We start from the raw sequence: 21,668 nt of genomic DNA on the forward strand, positions 1-21,668 counted from the left end.
ATATCGTTACACCGTGCTCCCCCCTCCGAGTCTGACTGCAGAGTGAGCGCAGGGAAGCGCTGTATACAGACTGCAACTCACCTCCCTTGTTCCAATCGCCGCTCACTCACCGCTGGTCTCCTCCTCTGCCTAGCCGCTGATACACACATCAGTGGCTGGGCAGAGGAGGAGACCTTCAGCAAGTGAGCGGCGATTGGAACGCAGGCAGGTGAGTTGCTGTTTGTATACAGGGCTTCCCTGCGCTCACTCTGCATCAGACTCGGAGGGGGGAGCACGGAGGGCGGCCCGCGGAGAGGAAGGGAGAGAGAGGTCGGGCAACCCTCCTCGCGGCTAACTCCCCCCTCCATTATGGGGCGGTACCTAACTATACTGGGGGGCAGCTACCTATCTAACCTATACTGGGGGGCACCTACCTAATCTAACCACACTGAGGCAGCTACCTAATCTAACCTATACAGGGGGGCAGCTGCCTAATCTAACCTATACTGGGGGGCAGCTACCTATCTAACCTATACTGGGGGGCAGCTACCTAATCTAACCTATACGGGGGGGGGGGCAGCTACCTAAATTAACCTATACTAAGGGGTACCAACCTAATCTAACCTATACAGGAGGGCAGCTACCTAATCTAACCTATACTGGGGGGCACCTACCTAATCTAACCTATACTGGGGGACAGCTACCTAATCTAATCTATACTGGGGGGCACCTACCTAATCTAACCTATACTGAGGCACAGCTACCTAATCTAACCTATCAGAATCAGAATCAATTTATTTTCACCAAGTAAGTTTGCACCTACAAGGAATTTGTCTTGGCAGTTGCTTAACAAACTCAACCAAAAACAATACAAGGACAGACAGTGTGTATATTACAAGTCAAGGACATTATAAGTATAGTGGCAGTAAGCAATGTGAGAATTGTTCATTTTCAGTTCTGTGCTGATTACTTTCAAGTCCTAGCAGCTCTAATGTGGTTCAGCATTAAGTATGGCTACCGCTTGAGGAAAAAAGCTGTTCCTGTGTCTAGAGGTTTTGGTAGCGATTGACCGGAATCTTACTCCTGAAGGCATGCACTGCAAGATGGAGTGAGCTGGGTGAGAGGGGTCAGAGGCAATTTTGGTCGCTCTCTTTCTGCACCTGCTGGCGTAAAGATCCTGCAGCCAGGGAAGGTAAACTACAGCCAATTATCCTTTCCGTTAATCGGATGATGCGCTGCAGCCTCCCCTTTTCTAATGCTGAGAAGGAGCCGAACCATACAGTCATAGATGATGTTATGGTGGATTCGATGATTGCAGTGTAGAACTGCACCATTAGATTTTGAGGTAGGCCAAACTTTTTCAGCTGCCGTAGATGGTACATCCTCTGTTGCGCTTTCTTGACAATAGTGGCAGTGTTGTTGTCCTATTTTAGGTCATTTGAGATCATGGACCCAAGAAACTTAAATGACTCAACCTGGGTTATTGTGGATCCATTTATGGTTAAGGGGAGGTGCTTGGGGGGAGATCTCCTAAAGTTTATTATCATCTCCATAGTTTTGAGAGCATTTAGTTGTTGCTGCTGCACCAGGAGGAAAGCTGTCCCACCACATGCCTGTATGCAGACGTTTTGTATGAGACCAACTACTGTTGTGTCATCTGCAAGCTTCAGAACCTTAACAGATGGATCTGTGGAGATGCAGTCATTGGTGTAAAGTGAGTAGAGCAGTACTGACTGTCAGAGAGCTGGATGTGAGTTTACCAAGTCTAACACACTGTCTTCTGTCGATTAAGAAATCGGTTATCCATTTGCAGATGGATTCAGGTATGTGTAGCTGGGAGAGCTTGCTGTGTAGCAGAGATGGCATTATGGTATTAAATGCAGAGCTGTAATCTATGAATAAAATCCTGGTGGGGTGTCTAGATGTTGTAGTACATAATGCATACACATGTTCACGGCACCGTCTGCGGATCTATTAGGCCTGTAGGCAAATTGCAAAGAGTCCAGCAGGGGATCTGTGATGGATTTCAGGTAAGTCATTACCAGTTTGTCAAATGCTTTCATGACCAATGATGTCAGGGCAACAGGCCTGTAATCATTTAAGCATGTAGGTTTTTTGTTTTTTTTGGAATTGGTACAATAGTTGAGCTTTTAAAACAGGCAGGAACAATTGAGAGTTCTAGAGATGCTTTGAATATGTCTGTGAATACAGGCCCTAATTGATCAGCACGGAGATTCAAGCATTTCGCAGAGACAGTGTCTGGCCCCATTGCTTTCCTAGTGTTTTGTCTTTTGAAGAGTTTATTTACAACTGATTGGCATATTGTTAGAGCATGCACATCTGGGGACAGGTTAGCAGATTGTGTCTGATCTGCTGTGTTATGTAGATACTGAGGCACTGCAGGAGGTGGAGACGATGGCTGGCTGGAGGAGTGCTCAGTTTGCCTGTTACACAGATGTAAATTATGTAGACTGACTTGGTGTGTTTGGCTATTGTTGCTAGTGTCAAACCTGCAATAAAAAGTATCCAGTTCATTTGCAAGCTTCAGGTTGTGTAGTGAGGGCGGAGATTTCTTCCTGTAGTCTGTAATTTCATGTAGAGATTTCCATATTGAGGATGAGTCGGCGTTGGAAATTTTTTCCTCAAGTTTTTTAGAATAATCTTTTTTTGCGTCAGTAATGGCTCTCTGCAGTTTGTATTTCACAGCTTTGTAGAGGACTTTATCGCCTGTATGATATGCCCTTCCTTTATCGAGGTGCAGCTTCCTGAGATGTGATATAAACCAGGGTTTATCGTTATTGTACCTGGTGCACTTTTGATACAGGACTCTTCGCAAAAGGTAATATATGATGTCACAGCGTCAGTGTATTCATTTAGGTCACTGGAGGATTCTTTAAATATATTCCAGTCAGTTAAATCAAAGCAGCTCTGCAGTTTTTCTACAGCTTCACTAGTCCATTTCTTAATTGTGGTAACTACATGTTTGGCAGTTTTTAATCTTTGGATGTATGTTAGGATAAGCTGTATAACAGCATGATCAGAGTTCCCCAAAGCTGCCCTGCTGACAGAGTGATACGAGTCCTTAGTCGTAGTGTAACAGTGGTCAAGTGTCTTACCTTCTCTAGTTGCACTTGTGATGTGTTGCCTGTATTTGGGGAGTTATTTGGAAAGGTTAGCACTGTTGAAATCCCCTAGTATGATAAAAAAAGAATCTGGGTACTCCCTTTCCACCTCTGTGATTTGATCTGCGAGATCTTGGAACGCAGGCTGCATACATGTTTGTGGAGGGATGTACACTATACTGGGGGCAGCTACCTATCTAACCTATACTGGGGGCACCTACCTAATCTAACCTATACTTGGGGCAGCTACCTATCTAACCTATACTGGGGGGCACCTACCTAATCTAACCTATACTGGGGGGCAGCTACCTATCTAACCTATACTGGGGGGCACCTACCAATCTAACCTATACTGGGGGCAGCTACCCATCTAATCTATACTGGGGGCACCTACCTATCTAACCTATACTGGGGGGCACCTACTTATCTAACCTGTATTGGGGCACCTACTTATCTAACTTGTATTGGGGGCACCTACCTACCTAGCTAGCCTATAGTGGTGGCAACTATACTGGCTACCTATATTTGAGGCACCTACCTAACTAACCTATACTGGGGGCACCTACCTATCTAACCTATGCTGGGGGCAACTATTCTGACTCTCTATATTAGAGGCACCCACCTAGCTAACCTGTACTGGGGACACCTACCTATCTAACCTATACCAGGGGCACCTACCTATCTAACCTATACCGGCTACCTATACTGGAGGCACCTACCTGGCTAACCTATACTGGGGGCAACTATACTGGGGCACCTATGCCTGGCCACCTATACTGGGGGGACCAATAGCCGGGCATCTATACTGGGGCACCTATGCCTGACTACCTATACTGGGGGGACCTATAGCTGGCTACTGAGTGCAACTAGACCTGGCTAACCTATACTGCAGGCATGTATACCTGGCTCCGCGGGGGGGGTTGTTTTTACACCCTCGCCCTTGGTGCATTTTAGCCCAGAAACTGCCCTGGTCAAAATGCTTGAATTGAATCAAAACACAACAAAGGTACCACTTCCAGTAATCCTCCTCCCATGTTTGCGCAGGCAAGGACAGGGCGCTCTAGCGATCGCATGGGGATGTCGGGCATGTGGACATTCTTTAGTCCAACTCCTCGACTTAGCGCTTCCAGCTCCACCCTCCATCAACGCCTGGACCGGCAGGTAGCCGACTACCTGGCCTTAAGTGTGGATGTAAACACTGTGAGCAGCGATGAACCCTTGAACTACTGGGTGCGCAGGCTTGACCTGTGGCCAGAGCTGTCCCAATTTGCCATCCAACTTCTGTCTTGCCCTGCCTCAAGCGTCCTGTCAGAAAGGACCTTCAGCACAGCTGGAGGCATTGTCACTGAGAAGAGAAGTCGCCTAAGTCACAAAAGTGTTCAGTACCTCACCTTTATCAAAATGAATGAGACATGGATCCTGGAGGGCTACTGCCCGCCCGAAGACTAAGTCAGTCCCCACACACAGCATCTCTGCCTGCACGCCGTGTGACTGGCTGCCTGCCCCAAGACTAAGTCGCTCCCCACACAGCACCTCTGCCCGCAGGCCGCTTGACTGCCTTCTCCGCCACCACCACCAACAGGGTCCAGGACTCCAGGCAAGCAGCGGCCGCTATAATAATTTTTCTGGTGCGTGTACATGCCTGCCTAATTTTTCTGGCTGCACTGCAGCTGCAACCACAAAACAAAAGGCATGTACATGTGCCCATTCCCCTTCGTGATCATTACCTTGCTGCGGTGAAGGGGCTTGCGTATCACAATGAAGCAATGACCGCCGGCTATATGAGTGTCTCGGGGGGTGGCACACCAAAGATAATAAGGTCGTTGCTTCATTGTGGACAGACCAAATTTGATTAGCTGGACAGTCACTGTTGTTCTATCATTGAGCTACCACAGCCCAGCGACCATATGGGCTTGAAAACCGCCACGGCCTGCACTCTGGCCATGGTGTGCACCAGTCCAGCAAGGCCATCACTACACAAACAGCTGTTTGCGGTGCGTTACACAGTGAGTTTGGTGTGTCAGTGTGAAGCAGTACTCTAATTACACTCCCTGATTGATGTATACACATACAAGATGTTTGAAAGCACTTTAGGCCTGCAATTTAGCATTCAATGTTATTTCTGCTGCTTTGCATCCAATCCAGATTTTTCCCCGGGAATTTTGGCATGTATCCCACTCCGCCATGCCCCCCTTTAGGTGTTAGACCCCTTGAAACATCTTTTCCATCACTTTTGTGGCCAGCGTACATTTTTCTAGTTTTCAAAGTTCGCCTCCCCATTGAAGTCGATTGCGGTTCGCGAAAGCTCGCGTGAACCGAACTTTTGCAAGAGGTTCGCGAATCCGGTTCGTGAACCTAAAATTGGAGGTTCAGGCCATCCCTACTGGCAAGTAGCCTATGTGTGATGTGGGACTGCAATACAGATAAGATCTGTTACATCTCAGGCTATTCTCAGTTTCTCTCCACTCTCATTCTCTCCCTCATTCACCTTTTCCCCCTTCCACTAGTGCTGGGTGTCTGTGTCAACTTGTCATATCGGTAAGCTAAATAAAGGTGCAATCCAGTGTTGCCAACTCATCCCTTTAATTACTGACACATGTAAGTTATACAGGTTCTCGGGCTACTTACACATAATCAGTGCCTTAACTGCATCTACCTAGCCATGAAACCTGTATAATTCATATGTGTCAGTAATTAAAGGGATGAGTTGACAACACTGGTGCAATCCTGGTGAGGTAAATATCTTCTTCTCTCTCTTTCAGCTTCTCTCCCCTCTCTCCTCACTGCCTCTCCCTTATTTTCTCCTCTGTCTTTGCGTCAATTTTTACTGACAGACGAAGCAGTTCATTTCGGCACTCAGTGCCAAAGCCGGGCGCCGTCATAGCAGCAATGCTATGCTGCAGCCCCGTGTAACGGTAATTCAGGGATCCGGTGATTGCTGGACCCAAATTACATCTCCCTTCGAGCTGTAACAACTCAGAGGGGGAATAGTATTTAACGCTGCTGGGGAGTTTAGCGGCAGCAGGTAGAGCCGTCATTCTGCCCGGCGCCGTCGTAGCAAGCAGAGAGGTTGCGAACGGTTCCCGAACCATTCGCCGGCAATCATCTCTGCTTCACTGGGCCTTGTACTACTTCGGGGTTGCTATGACCTGGAGTAGTACGCCTGCGCTGCCTGGCGGAGCGTGTTCTAGATCGCTCTCCTGTTGCCAGGCACTTTCTGCGCATCTGCGTGACGTCATGAACGACGTCACGCTCATGTGCAGAAAGTGCCCGGCAACAGGAGCACGATCTAGGACGCGCTCCGCCGGGCAACGCAGGCATACTACTCCGGGTCATAGCGACCCGGAAGTAGTACAAGGCCCAGAGATGTTCGCCAGGCGAACGGTTCAGGCCATCTCTAGTAGCAAGTACCCCCGACAGATTCTTTTACTATGATTAAATCTGCTGCTTATCAACTAGCCACATCAAAAAATGTATCAGAATTACAATCAAATGGTAAATTTTGGTTGACTGGACACAGCGGTGGAGTGGCAGTAGATTAACGGCCCATAGCATTGCACTATATCGAACAGTGCACTGCTGCAGTCCAATAGATTTCATGGTGAAATCTATGAAAAATCTGTGTGCAGTGTATGGGGAGAATCGATCCCTCTCTGATCAGATTAAGATCAGAGAGGGATTGATCTGTTTGCCACATGAGGAAAAAATCTATGCATGTATGGCCACCTTAATACTTTTACTTAATTGTATCCCTATTCCTATAACCCCAGTCCCTATACTATAGCTATATTGTCCAAGTGCTAATTTCTCCTAACCTCCATGTTAGATACTTTTACCTTACTTTTGTTCCTTCCCACTCAAATGTCTAACCCTGATCCCCTGATTTCTCAGGATTCTTAAAAAACACGTATTTCCCATAACGGATAGCCCTATCCTAACTTTAAAACCTTGTACACATGCATGAGGAATGTCGCCTGATGGGTGACACTATAGACTGGCCCAATACAGATGTATCTCTAGCCTGCAGGCTAGCGATGTGTTCTGTTGCTTGGTGAGGGGGGTCAGAGGGCCAACAGAGCAGAGCAGTTGTGACAGTGGGTTAGGTTGGTGGGGAAAACAAAGCTCTAGGTTGTCGCTCGGCTGTAGCAATCCACCAGGTGAATCCTCACTCTCCTAGGGCCTACCTCCTTTGTTCTCTAAAAATCTATTAACCCTTCGCACTCTCGCATGCAAATGTTCAAACAAATGCATTCACAGATTCACTCATCCAGGCACAACTGTTATCCCTACAGCTAAGTTAAAAGCCGGGGACTTAGTTCACAGAAGAATGCATTCTTATGCTTAGTCACCTATACTGCGCAGAAGTACCCATAATAGTAATCCATTGATAGGTTTGATGCAATGAATGTGTTTGCATGTCTGCACTATGCATGTTACAGGGCCAGAGTTAGGACACCTATGTTTACCTGGGTACTTCTGCGCAGTATAGGTGACTAAGCATAAGAATGCATTCTTCTGTGAACTAAGACCCCGGCTTTTAACTTAGCTGTAGGGATAACAGTTGTGCCTGGATGAGTGAATCTGTGAATGCATTTGTTTGAACATTTGCATGCGAGAGTGCGAAGGGTTAATAGATTTTTGCTGTTTTCTAGCCAAACCCCCTTCAGCACCTCCCTTTCTTTAACCACTTGATGACCCAGCCTTTACCCCCCCCCTTAAGGACCAGCGCTGATTTCGCTGATCTGTGCTGGGTTGGCTCTACAGCCCCCAGCACAGATCAAACACCAGGCAGAGCGACCAGATCGCCCCCCTTTTTTCCCCACTAGGGGGATGATGTGCTGGGGGGGTCTGATCGCTCCTGCCTGCGTGTGGCTGGCGGGGGGGGGGGGGCACCTCAAAGCCCCCTCCACCGCAGGATTCCCCCTCTCCCTCTCCTCCCTCCCTTCCCCGGAGATCGGAGGCTGCACAGGAACGGATCTGTCCTGTGCAGCCTCTAACAGGCTCCTGCCTGTCATGTGACAGCGATCCCTGGCCGCTGATCGCTGATCTAGTACAACGCTGCTACTGTTAGCAGCGTTGTACAAATGTAAACAAAGCGGATTATTTCCGCTTGTGTTTACATTTAGCCTGCGAGCTGTGATCGGCGGCCCGCAGGCTATTCACGGAGCCCCCCCGCCGTGAATTGACAGGAAGCAGCCGCTCGCACGGCTCGAGCGCCTGTTTCCTGATTAATTAGCCTGCAGCCGGCGACGCAGATCTGCGTTGCTGGTCCTGCAGCTGCCACTTTGCCGACGCGCATTATGAGTGCGTGGTCAGCAAGTGGTTAATAACTTATTTAATGTCCTAACTAGAGGCCTGGATATATGTATTTTTTTCCTTTGTTCTCCAGGCATGTGCAGAGCTCAGTGCAGTGGTGGGATTTGAGATAGAGACACACCTTCTCCAGAGTTGGATGTCCTGTATGTTCTCTGCATGGCCACCAGCTGTCTACTACCCAGTTCTTCTGCAGGAAATCTAGACAGGCAGAGAGTGGCCAGGTGAATCAGAGGATGGATGAGACATCCAGCACTGGAGGAGGTGAGGGTCTTATCTCAAAACCCTGTGTAGCACGTAGCTCTGCATCTACTGGGGGACCACTAGACCACCAGGAAAAGGAAAGCTATGTGGGGAAGGGGGGACCATCAGACTACTACCAGGGAATACTGTCAGGGAGATGGGGGGACCACCAGGAAGAGGCACATTGGTATACCACAAGACCACCAGGGAATATTGTTGGGGGGGGGGGGGGGTAAAGTACACCACCGGGGAAAGTTATATGGGGATTGGGGACAATTAAACTGCCAAGGAATACTATAAGGGTGGAGGCCAGGGGGGGGGGGGGGGACCACAGGAGTACCAGGAACTACTGTGGTGGGGGGCACTTAACCACCAGGGAATACAGGGCTTTTAAGGGGTACTCTGCCTACTTATGTTTAGTAGTGCACTGCTACTTTTTTGTTCTGATAAAAAAGCCTTTTTCCCCCCAACAGATCGAGATTAGAAGGGGGGGGGGGGCTCGGGGCTGTAGGTTTGCCAAGTAAGGGGCCCAGAAATGTATGATGGCAGCCCCGGTGCATGGCATGCATGCTAGCCTACTTACTCTGACCCCTGTATTGAAACTTTCTGATTGGTGCTGCCAGGTCAGGCTGTCACAGGCAATGCGCTGTGACCTGGCTGTAAACTGTGAGAGAATTGAACAAGGATGGATTGGAGGAGAGAAGGATCCTTGACATCCAGACATGCCAGCACTTGAGGAGGAGATTCTGCGTAGTCTGGTGACCACACTAGCCTGACTCTGAGGACAGATGAGCTGAGGTCTGAGGAGGCCACCAGAACCAGAAAACCTTCACTGGTAGAACAGTCACTGAGAACTGGAGAGAGGGAGAACTGCCTGGATGTTACACTCAGGTTATCATAATGGCTTTTTTAGCTATCACTACTGACTATGTACAGTATGTGGCCTGTAGGGTGTCATACTATAGTGAAGTGGGTGACCACCGATTAAATGCAGGTAATCAAGGCATGGATAAGTGTGTGTGTGTGTGTGTGTGTGTGTGGGGGGGGGGGGGGGGGTAGGAAGTTTAGTAGAGATGTGTCTGCTAAAGGGGGAGGGGGGTATCAGAGATGGAAGGGGGGCCTATTTGAGGAATTAGTAGAGATGGTAATGAAGGGTAGAACATAAGTGTGTGTGTGTGGGGGGGGGGGGGAGGGGGGAGTCTTGGGGAATTAAAGTGTACATACATCTGGCAACTTGGTAATTGGTCACGTGTATCGATCTGAGATGCTGGGAAATCTCAGGCTGATGTATTTGATCGCATGCATGGCTGACACAACGGAAGTCCATTGCCATTGTCCCTCAAAATGTATTATGTGCCCCCTGGTGCCTGTGCATTTATACTGTCACACTCTCTGTCAAGTGTCCTTGCTGTATTTCAGTATTTCCGCATTGGCGCCCTATGTGACTACCGGCATATAGCACATGGGGTGCGTGTGTGACATCATTTAGGCTGTGGCTGCCATGAAAATGGGCCTCTGATTTGTGTTTTCCCCCAGGCAAAAAGGTTCCATTCCTCCCCTGATCAGCTGTGCCACTATTGATACAGCAATAACTTTTTATTACCTATGCCCTTTATTAGGCGTAAACACAAAAATTACACTTTTTTTATGTTTCCATTCCACAGTTTTAAAACGCCTCAAAATAGGGGTTGTAACTGGTAATGGTTGTAACTTCACAAAAAAAACAACAACAACTTACATTTTATTCCCCCACCACTGTAACTTTATTTGAATGATTGCTGCTTAGAGATGGCCCAAACGGTTCGCCGGCAAACGGTTCCAGGCGAACTTTGGGTGGTTCGCGTTCGCATGCGAATGCAAACTTTTGCGGAAGTTCGATTCGCCCCCATAGTGCACCATTAGGGTCAACTTTGCCCTCTACATCACAGTCAGTAGGCACATTGTAGCCAATCAGGCTACACTATCTCCTGGAGCCACCAAACCCCCCTTATATAAGGCAGGCAGCATCGGCCATTATAGTCGTTCGTGTCCCTGTAGTAATTAGTGAAGGGAAAGCTGCTGACAGACTCTCAAAGGGAAAGATTAGTTAGGCTCTTGTAAGCTTGTTAGCTTGCTCCTTGCTGATTGTTATTCCTGAAATAGCACCCCACAACAGCTCTTTTGAAAGCTAATCTTGTTCATGTGGTTTTTTTTTTTACCTTCCTACCTTTCCCTTCTACCTTCCTACCTTTCCCTTCTCCCTTCTCCCTTCTCCCTTCCTCCCTCTCCCTCTGATTTTGTCTTCCAGGGATTTATAGGCTGTCAAAAGCAAGCTCACATATATTGACCAGGAATCAAACCCAGTTCAACTGCTTGGAAGGCAGCTACGCTCACCACTATACCACCATTGGCCAGGAATTGAACCCAGGTCAACTAACATTACAGGCTGAAGCCAGCCATTTCACTCATCTCTTCAACTACAAGAAAGTAGTCTTAGCTACCGTAATATCTATGTTACGGCAGGGCCCTTATTACACTTTCTCTTACAGAGCTATGGAAACCGTTTTGCCCATGCGATAAAGCGAGGTGCAAAAATTAAATCATGCCTAGCAGGGGGTGGTTTCAATCCATCAACCTCTGGGTTATGAGCCCAGCACACTTCCGCTGCGCCACTCTGCTTACATTTGTATACAATCTTCAAGTTTAAGAAGGGTACAATAGTTGAAATAGTTACACTACAATCTATGTTACAGCAAGGCCCTAATGACACTTTCTCTTAAGGGGCTATGGCTGCCGATTGGCCCATGTGGTAAAGCAAGGTGTAAAAAACAAAGTACACCTAGCAGAGGATGGTTTCAATCCATCAACCTCTGGGTTATGGGCCCAGCACATTTCCGCTGCACCACTCTGCTGCCACACAGTGAATGCTTCATTGTAGGAAAACGTGGTGTTAAACTTCTTAGGCCAGACTTACTTCCTCCCTCTAAAAGACACACATACATCCCCATAAAATCATTTAGCAGCAACTACATACACAATCTCTGTGGCACAATTGGTTAACGCATTTGGCTGTTAACCGAAAGGTTGGTGGTTCAAGCCCACCCAGGGATGGCTTTGTGTTTTGTGAAGGGAACTAATGTACCCTTCTTAAACTTGAAGATTGTATACAAATGTAAGCAGACTGCAGAGTGGCGCAGCGGAAGTGTGCTGGACCCACAACCCAGAGGTTGATGGATTGAAACCATCCTCTGCTAGGCATGATTTCATTTTTGTACCTTGCTTTATCGCATGGGCAAACCGGTTTCCATAGCCCTGTAAGAGAAAGTGTAATAAGGGCCCTGCCGTAACATAGATATTACGGTAGCTAAGACTACTCCTGGGCCTTTCTTGTAGTTAAAGAGATGAGTGAAATGGCTGGCTTCAGCCTGTAATGTTAGTTGACCTGGGTTCGATTCCCGGCCAATGGTGGTATAGTGGTGAGCATAGCTGCCTTCCAAACAGTTGACCTGGGTTTGATTCCTGGCCAATGTATGTGAGCTTGCTTTTGACAGCCTACAAATCCCCGGAAGATAAAATCAGAGAGAGAGAGAGAGAGAGAGAGAGAGAGAGGAAGGAAGGGAGGAGGGTGGAAGAATTACACTCCCTGATTGATGTTTACACATGCGGTAGTGTAGGCCTGCAATTTAGCATTGAATGTGATTTCTGCTTTGCGTGAAAACTAAAAAAAATTCTGGGACCTTTGACATCTATCCCAGTCAACCATGTCTCCCTCCAGGTGTTTGACACTTTAAAACATCTTTTCCATCACTTTTCTGGCCAGCATAATTTTTTCAAATTTTTCAAGTTCGCCTCCCCATTGAAGTCTCTGGCGGTTCGCAAGTTCGCGAACGTTTGCGGAAGGTTCGCGAACCTAAAATCGGAGGTTCGGGCCATCTCTATTGCTGCTACCACGCATGAGTTCGGGGGCACGTGCACAATCGTGGCAGTGGCTTTAGTTAGTGTTGGACATGAGTCTAAGAACCTTTAGTGTAGCTAGTTCGGACGTGAGACATCCAGGAAGCTGACATGGGCTACTCGTTCCTGTTCTGGAAACGTAGGCACATGATTTCAACTAGAAGAGATTGAATACATTTATAATATTTACGGTACAAACAGTTCTAAAATTATGCATATTATGACTAACTTATAAGGCGATAATGTATATGAAGGAGATAATGGAAATGAACTGAAAAGAAAAGCTGTCTCCAAATAACAATATACATGGTAAATAGACTTACTTTTGAGACTAAAAATCCATCTCTATAGTCAATGAGTTGCTTTGGATAGTCCAGCTGCTCTGTGGAACTCATGTTGTTGTGATGAATCAGTCAATCCTTCCAAGTCGCCTTTACCTAAAGATATATTACAAAAAACAGTAACTGACCTGCACGGGGTGACCCAAAATCACTAGGAAAGTATAGGGGACTGTAATGATCCGCTCAGCTGTCTGTACAGGCAGACAGCTGTTTGACTATTCCTTAAAGGGGAACTGAAGAGAGAGGTATATGGAGGCTGTCATGTTTATTTCCTTTTAATCAATACCAGTTACCTGGCGGCCCTGCTGGTCTATTTCTCTGCAGTAGTATCTGATTAAAACCAGAAACAAGCATGCAGCTAGTCTTGTCAAATCAGACTTATAAGTCTGAACCACTGAAACACCTGAACTGCTGAATGCTTGTTCAGGGGCTATGGCTAATAGTATTAGAGGCAGAGGATCAGCAGGGCTGCCAGGAAACTGGTATTGTCTAAAAGGAAATAAACATGACAGCCTCCATATACCTCTCTCTTCAGTTCCCCTTTAAGTCTGAGGGCTGCAGGTCTCTGGAAAAGAGACCTGTCTTCACTTTGCAAGTTTCAGACCTGCTCTGCTGCTGAGGAATTTGCATACATTTGTCATGCAAATTGCCTAGCCGCCTCCTTTGAAGGCTTGCAGCATAAATACCATGTGATCCCACAATCCTTTGCTGGTCATGATGGTTTGTTACAGCTAAGCACTCCTGGAGTGTCAGCCTTGCTATTACTTGCTAAAGATTATCTTAGAGCAGGGGTAGGGAACCTTGGCTCTCCAGCTGTTACAGAACTACAATTCCCACAATGCATTGCAGGAGTCTGACAGCCACAGTCATGATTAATAAAGGCAAATGCATTGTGGGATTTGTAGTTTTATCACAGCTGGAGAGCCAAGGTTCCCTACCACTGTCTTAGAGTATTCTTGGGGACTGCACTAGGCATCCCTCTAGTGCAGTCAGGTTGCATTATCTGTATTGCCTGTCTTGGCTTGTCCTTGCGATTGCACTGTCGCCAGCGGTTGGCGATGGTGAATCGTTTGGTCCAGTACCTGGATCACACTTGCCCTAGCGTTAGTGGCAGTGGGTCTCTCTAGTCTATGTCTTGGAGTTTTACCGTAGCTGCGGTTGCTACTGGTTACTCTTTCTGTCTGTCTTGCCGTGTGGATCGCACTCGCTCTGGCGGTAAGAGCAGTGGATCCTGCTAGGCCTATTCCTGTATTTGGATCACACTTGCTCTGGTGGAAAAAAGCAGTGGATCCTGCTAGCTCTGTTTCTGTACTTGGATCACACTTGCTCTGGTGGAAAAGAGCAGTGGATCCTGCTAGCTCTGTTTCTCTACTTGGATCACACTTGCTCTGGTGGAAAAGAGCAGTGGATCCTGCTAGTTCTGTTTCTCTACTTGGTTCACACTCGCTCTGGCGGAAAGAGCAGTGGATCCTTCCTGTCCTGTCCCTGAACCCGGATCGCACTCGCTCTGGCGGAAGAGCGGTGGATCTTATCTGACCTATTCCTGTTGTTCGTTCTTCTGTCTGTCTGGAGCAAACGCTTGCGGTTGCCTGTGGTAAGGCAGCCGTTTAGCAAGCGTTCCAGTTATTTGTTCATTTGTGTTCATTCGTTAGTCAGGGTGGCGTGCTTGTCTCTGTTGCGCTTATCGTGCGGAGACCGCGCCGTAAACGCGCTTGTCGCTGTTGCGCCTAACACGCGGTGACCGCGTTTAGGTATTGCGTTTGTTATTTTCGTTGACATTCTCATTGTATGATATGCTGTGCCTTTCTCTCTGCTCCTGCGTTTAACCTTTACTCTGTTTTGTGTCACTGTTGGCAATCGCCACTCTTGCGATTGCGTTCACACTTTGGTCTTCGCTGTTGTATGTCGACCGTCGCCGGGCAGCGACTAGATTGGTAGACATACATACATTCTGTCTCTGTGCTCTCTCCCTCGAGAGAAACTATCCTGCTCTGTATTGCCCCATTACGTACAATCATTATCTGGCATCTGTGGCTGTGCAGAGGATCTGTTCCTCTGCACTCCACAGCTCCATCTGCCGGCAGGAATTCCCCTCTACAGGTGCATTGCACCGCAGCTGGGTTCTCTCAGATTAGACGCTTGTGGAGGATTTCCGCAGTGTCAGTGCGCATCCTGTGCACTGACCACGGAAATAATTCCACAATCGTTATAAGTATTCCTTGGGACTGCACTAGGCATCCCTTCTAGTGCAGTCAGGTTGTATTATCTGTATTGCCGTGTTCTGTCTCTCTGTCTCGATTGTCTTGTCGCCAGCGGTGGTCGACAGGAAATCGTTCTGTCTGTCTGGGAGTGTAGGCCAGAGCTGCGGTTGCTACTGGCTGCTCCATCTGTTTGGATTGCATTCACCCTAGTGGTAGTGGCTGTGCTTCCTTCTGTATTCTACCTTGGGGGTGCTAACCAGAGCAGGGGTTGCTACTGGTAGAGCCCCATCTGTTGTCTGTCTGGATCGCATCCGCTCTAGCAGTAGCAGCGGTGGTTCCTTCTGTGTTCTGCCTTAGGGGTGCTAGCCAGAGCAGCGGTTGCTACTGGTAGTCCCATCTGCCTGTCTTGTCTGGTACGAACGCTTGCTGTAGGCTCGGGGAGGTAACCGTTTAGCAAGCGGTTGCGTTTGTGTTTGTGTTTCATTGGTTAGTTAGGGTGGCACGCTTATCACTGGACACCTAACACGCGGTGATTGTGCTTAAATGTGTTCGCTGTTGTGAATGAGTGCAGTGTTTGCGTTTAGCTAGCGTTTGTTATTTTCTTTGACGTTCTGATCATTGTTATTGTTGTGTCTTTCCTGCTACACTTGTGCTCTGTCTGATCTGGTCTTGTGTCTCTATTGGCAATCGCCACTCTTGCGATTGCGTTCCCACTTTGTTTCAGTTGTTGTGTGTTCACCGTCGCTGGGTGGCGACTGGATTGGTGGACACACATACATTTTATCTCTGTGCTTATTCAGTTTTGTTTCGCTGTTAGCAATCGTCATCTCTTGTGATTGCGTTCTCACTTGGTTTCCGCTGTTGTGTGTTCGCCGTCGCTGGGTGGCGACTAGATTGGTGGACACACATACATCCTGTCTCTGTGCTCTCTCTCTTTAAGGGCTATCTTGCCCTGCATTGCTTCGCCTCGTACAATTCCTATCTGGCATCTGTGGCAGTACAGAGGGGTTGTTTCTCTGTTCTCCACAGCTCCATCTGCCGGCAGGAATTCCCCTCTACAGGTGCATAGCACCATTGCTGGGTTCTCTCAGATTATACGCTTGTGGAGGATTTCCGCAGTGTCAGCGCGCATCCTGTGCGCTGACCACGGAAAGAATTACACAATCGTTACAGGGACTAAAAAAGATCAAAAAGCCCTCCTACCAAAAAAACAATGGTTAGTGTGGTAGTTCAGATGTAAGCATGTAACTGTGGTTACCTACAATGCATGCTGCTGAATATGTAAATTATCTCTTTATGCCCTTGAAGCCAGTCTTACATCCAGAGACGCTGATGTATGTTGGTGTAGACCAACAGTCTGAAACAGGCTGTCTACATGTTGGGTTGATGTGGCTCTGTAAAATTTAAAGAGACACTGAAGCGAGAATAAATCTCGCTTCTTGTCTCATAGTCAGCAGGGGCATGTGTGCCCCTGCTAAAACGCTGCTATCCCGCGGCTAAACGAGGGTCCCTGACCCCCCAACCCCCCCCTGCAAAATCTACGACCAACTTGGTTGGTTGATTTTGCTGCTCTTGAGGCAGGGCTAATGGCTGCAGGCCTGCCTCTGAGCGCCGTCTATCAGCGCCTCATCGCCGCCTCTCCCCCGCCCCTCTCAGCGAAGGAAGACTGAGAGGGGCGGGGGAGAGGCGGAGATACGCGCTGACAGACGCGCGTGAGGCAGGGCTGCGGCGGTTAGCCCTGCCTTAATAAGGAAGAGGGGATGCGCTGCTCGGAGGGGATTTCGGGGGGTAAGGGATCCCCGTTTAGCCGCAGGATAGCGGCGTTTTAGCAAGGGCACACATGCCCCTGCTGACTATGAGGTCTGAAGCGAGATTTATTCTCGCTTCAGACTCTCTTTAAAGCTTGCTATACATCAGTGGTTCTGGGTGTAAGCCTGGCTTCATGGGCATAAAGAGATACATAAAGAGATACTTACAATTAAAAACTAAGCCAGGATCAGACAGATGCTTCCTCATCTGAGTTTGTACAAGTATTTCTATGAGGCATTTTATTAGTGTACTTTATATAATTACTTCAGAGAGTTTAAATGAAAGATCACATTTATTTAAAAAAAAAAAAATCACAGCAAGGAATCATGATTTTAAATACTGTACAAATAAATATGCATTCATGTTTAGAATAATAAATATCTAGTTTTAAAATACCGTGCATCATAACTGATACTTTAAAAGATTTGTCAAAAAAGGATTGCTAAACTTTCAAATGTTAGATTTCCAAGATGATAACAAAACAGATATTAGCAAACGCGTACGTATATGCGTGTCGCTGGTGAGCTGGGTGCAGGGCGAGCCAAATGACGTCTCTCCCTGCTGCCGCGAAACTCGGAGGGAGATGTAATTTGGATTCTGGCAACCGCCGGAGCCCCGTATTACCCTTACGTGCCCTGCACAGTATTACATTAGTGCTATGGGGCAGATCTCTGCTAAGCAGGTAAGTGTGTTTTATTTATGTATTTTCATTTTTTGTGATGTGGATGTACTGCTTTTTTACTTTTAGTCATTTATGTAAATGGGTAAGGGGTTCAAAGAATGGCCTCTTTACCTTTTTGCAATGGCATGGGTGGGTATTTGGTAACCCCATTATTAAGGAGATGACCATGCAACACCATAATCCCACATTTTTTTAACCTGCATGTTCTTTATTAAGAACAGAAAAGTGTGATGGGACAAAAGTGCTATCCAAAGGTAGGATTGAGATTAGAATTTGTATAAAGTATAAGGTGCGCTGGAATTAATATTACATAAGAATTAACACCTACTACAATTCCCTTTATGGATTAAATAGTTTTATTGTTCACAATTGCAAAGAAAAATAAATATAAATCTGTGATAAATCACAGTTTAAAAAACATTCCTCACATCAATCTCAATCCACTTCACTCGTCCACACTCACAAGCATACACGAGTGATCTGGTCCCCTTTAAAAGAGTAATAAAAAGGTTGTTGCATATGCATAAGCTCAAATAATTAGAATTAGTAGGAAATATAAAAATCTTTGCATATACGTCTATGACGATAAGATTGAGATCCTAACTGGTAGCCGCATTGGCCTAATACACTCATGTCCGTGCTGTCCGTACTATGGGAGCCACACCACAAATGTCCCAAGGTGCTCCGTCAATGCTGAAAGATTAGCAAATAGATTAAGGTATGCTCACCGGTCCGTTTGTGTGTAAAGAATCCGCTCACCTTTCTGGTGTGTCGGGCTTACCTCCCGCCCGGCGTATGTTACCTTCGGGACACGGATTGGATTGAGATTAGATGCAAGATATGTAGCCCAAATCCTCATGGATAGCTACTGAGCAGGGCAATGAGCCAAGAACTTGGTTCTCTTTATTTACACAGTTGCCATGTGATGTCATCGATGCGCTGCTCTGTCATTCCCCCCTGCTCATAGCAACAGGTCGTTCTTTAGCCTGCAGGCTAGTCATATGGCTGTACAGTGTTGGCTTCAAACTCTTGCCCGAGGGATCAGATAACAATCCCTTGCTGGCAACTTTTCATGTGCTCCTGTAGAGGGCTTTCCTTTAACTAAGTGTTAACTGTTTCATGCAGAAATTAAAAGGCACTATGGTGAAAATTATGCTGTTCCATTATCACCATCATCCGTTATTTAATATAAACAGCATACATTTCACCATAGAGCTAGTGTTAAAAAAATAGCTCCTAACCAATTCTACTCTCCTATACAGCTGAGCTGCATCATTAAATCAGCTGTTCCTGATAAGAAGTGACGGGCTGGGCTGTTTCATTCTCTGCTCTCTGCTTAACTGCTAGCAGACACTCTGCTACAGCTTTATAATGGGACTCACACACTACAGAGCCAGGCTGTTGCTTTTCACATGTGGCTAGACCTGTATGCGGAAGGAAGAACTTTACTGAATATAACAATGAGTAAAATTGTTTTGTTTTTTTACAATATACATTTATATTTATTTAGCGTTTGCCCATTATAAATTCTTTCCTCACCCTAATTTACATTCTGACATCTATCATAGGTGGCGACATATTTACTGTTGGTAGGTATGTGCAGAATGTTTTGTTTACTGTGTGTTCTGAAACCAGCTGAAATAAAACCTGGTATTCCAGAATGCTCTTTTATGCGTAATGAACAGCCTTGGCTAAACATCACTGGGAGGGCAGGGCTATGTACCAACATACAGCAATAATGATATAAGAAGAAATTATGATGCTGAAACTAGGATAATTAAAGTGTACATGTAAGAAAAAAGTGCCTCCAAATGGGTTCTCACCTCAATAGAGGAAAACCTTTGGATAATCCAGAGGCTTCCCTGTCCTCCTCCACCGGGTTGTTCAAGCTCCGTGTTTCCTTAAATACTGTTGGAAGAGGATGGGGAAGCCTCTAGAGGAGGGAAGTATCTACATTTTTTTCTTTACAAACCTCACAGGTTTACTTTAACATAAAAGTGACTATTGTACTGACTAATTTATTACATTCTGTTATATGACCCTTGAGTCCATTTTTAACATCAGATGCATGAAGGGCTGGATTTACTATAAGGCATGTGCTTGATGATGGAAAGGCAGCTCACTCCCCTCCTCTAGTGCCTCCCTCCCTATGCAGAGTCCCGAGCGAGGTGTAAATGAGAGCTTTTAGCATTCCTCTGATGAGATCTCCCTTCAGCCAGGGGCACCTCAAGCCCCCTAATACTTGGGGCCAACTCTAGCTACATAATACTGAGGGTACCTCTAGCTACCTAATATCAAGGGGCACCTGTGGCTACCTACACTGGGAAAGGGAAGTAAGGGAGAGGTGTCAGATGGTACAGCCAGCACACTTGCGGTGTAGTTCAGCGGGGTTTGTGGATTCATGGATGGTGAATTCTAGGGTGCCAGAACATCTGTGCCTATAGGCTCCTGTTATGTAAATCTGGGCCTGGTTGCAAGTAAACTTACGGTATCCTAAAGACTGCTGTATACTGGCATACTGCCACCCTACGTGCTCAGAATATAGATCCCTCTCTGATCAACATCTGATCAGAAAGGGGTCTATTGCTTTTAAAAGGAGGTTGAGCAGTTAAGGTAGTATTCAAAGGGCTCACATTGCTTTGGACCGCCACCCACAAGAAATACCCAAGTGGCATGGGGGCAGGCAGTGCAAGTATTTTTGTGGAAGTAGTTGTGTGTGGTTTCCCTGGTGGTGAGGGCACTTAGGGAGAAGCAAGGAAATTTGAGCCCCTGTGGCTAATGGACTATTTGGGCGCCACATAGGCACTAATGTAAACATTGGCTATCAAATGCCAAAAGCAGCATTTGTGCACCCGATAAATAGCAGGCACTGGGCCCGTCTAACTGAAATTTTTCGTTTTTGAGAATTATCGTTTTGAAATGTATTGTTATTTTTCATATTAAGATGTGTCTTTTTTAAAATGTATTGTTTTTTTAAATGTATTAGGGTTAGGGATCAGGAAGGGGGTTTTAGAGTTAGGCATCAGGAAGGGGTGTTTTAGGATTAGACATCAGGAAGGTGGGCCTTAGGGTTAGGCGTCAGGAAGGTCGGTTTTAGCGAAGGTCGGTTTTAGACGTTAGAGTTAGGCATCAGGAAGGGGGGGTCTTAGGGTTAGGCATCAGGAATGGGGGTTTTGGGGTTAGGAATCAGGAAGGGGGGTTTAAGACTAGACGTCAGGAGGGTGGATATTAGGGTTAGGCATTAGGAGGGTTGGTTTTAGGGTTGGGCGTCAGGAAGGGGGATGTTAGGGTTGGGCGTCAGGAAGGGGGATGTTAGGGTTGGGCATCAGGAAGGGAGGTCTTAGGGTTAGTGGTCTGGATTGGGGGTTTTAGGGCTAGGCATCAGTAAGGGGGGGGGGGGGTTAAGGCTAGGCATCGGAAGGGGGCTGGGTATTGGCAATATTTACCAATGTTTTACTATCGTCATTACCAGCAGGGTTGCTCGAATACCTCCAATCACGATTAGAGTGGATTCGAATCCAGGTACGGGAAAATCCGGATTCGGCTGTGATCACGATCATAGAAACCGATTCGAGTTCGCATTCGTGTCGCGATTACGCATTGAATCCGGATCACGAGTCGTAATCACGAATGGCCTTTAAATTGCTTTTAAAACTTCTTTTATGGTAAATGATGCATAAATCATCATGTTTCTTTTAAAGAAAAAACACAATTAAATAGGTGTATAGGTATAATTAAAAAAAAAAAATTATGGAAAAAAATTGTTTTCTGTATTTGTTTGTTTATTCTTCTTCACTGTCTTTGTCTTCACCTTCTTCTTCTTCTCTCCATCTTTTTCTTCATCGTCTTCTTTTTCACCTGGTTCTTCTTCTTCTTCATCGGGTTCTTCTTCACTTGGTTCTTCATCTTCTTCTTCACCTGGTTCTTCTTCTTCTGGGTTTTCTTCTCCTTCTTCTCCTCCTTCTCCTTCTATCTTCTCCTCCTCCTCCTTCTTTTTCTTCTTCTTCCTCTTAATTTTTTTGTTCTTATTCTTCCTCTTGTACCC

At 46.6% G+C, this 21,668-nt stretch overlaps 1 protein-coding gene across 3 annotated transcripts in view; it reads right to left on the bottom strand.

Moving 5' to 3' along the window:
• Nucleotides 1-18,489, bottom strand: part of LOC137544538 (acetylserotonin O-methyltransferase-like) — an 83,288-nt gene extending 64,799 nt beyond the window's left edge. Inside the window, exons 1-2 of one of the 3 annotated variants that reach the window (XM_068265632.1) lie at nt 18,383-18,489; nt 12,914-13,027 (exon numbers count right to left, since the gene is read on the bottom strand). In XM_068265632.1, coding sequence (XP_068121733.1) covers nt 12,914-12,985 — 72 coding nt within the window. In that variant the 5' untranslated portion in view covers nt 12,986-13,027; nt 18,383-18,489. Of the gene's footprint in view, nt 1-12,657; nt 12,713-12,913; nt 13,028-18,351 lie in introns of those variants that run through there. The other 2 variants (XM_068265633.1, XM_068265634.1) reach the window with 2 other exon arrangements.
• Nucleotides 18,490-21,668: the final 3,179 nt, after the last annotated feature.

The sequence above is a fragment of the Hyperolius riggenbachi genome, chromosome 2, assembly GCF_040937935.1.
Source record: "Hyperolius riggenbachi isolate aHypRig1 chromosome 2, aHypRig1.pri, whole genome shotgun sequence".
Lineage (NCBI taxonomy): Eukaryota > Metazoa > Chordata > Amphibia > Anura > Hyperoliidae > Hyperolius > Hyperolius riggenbachi.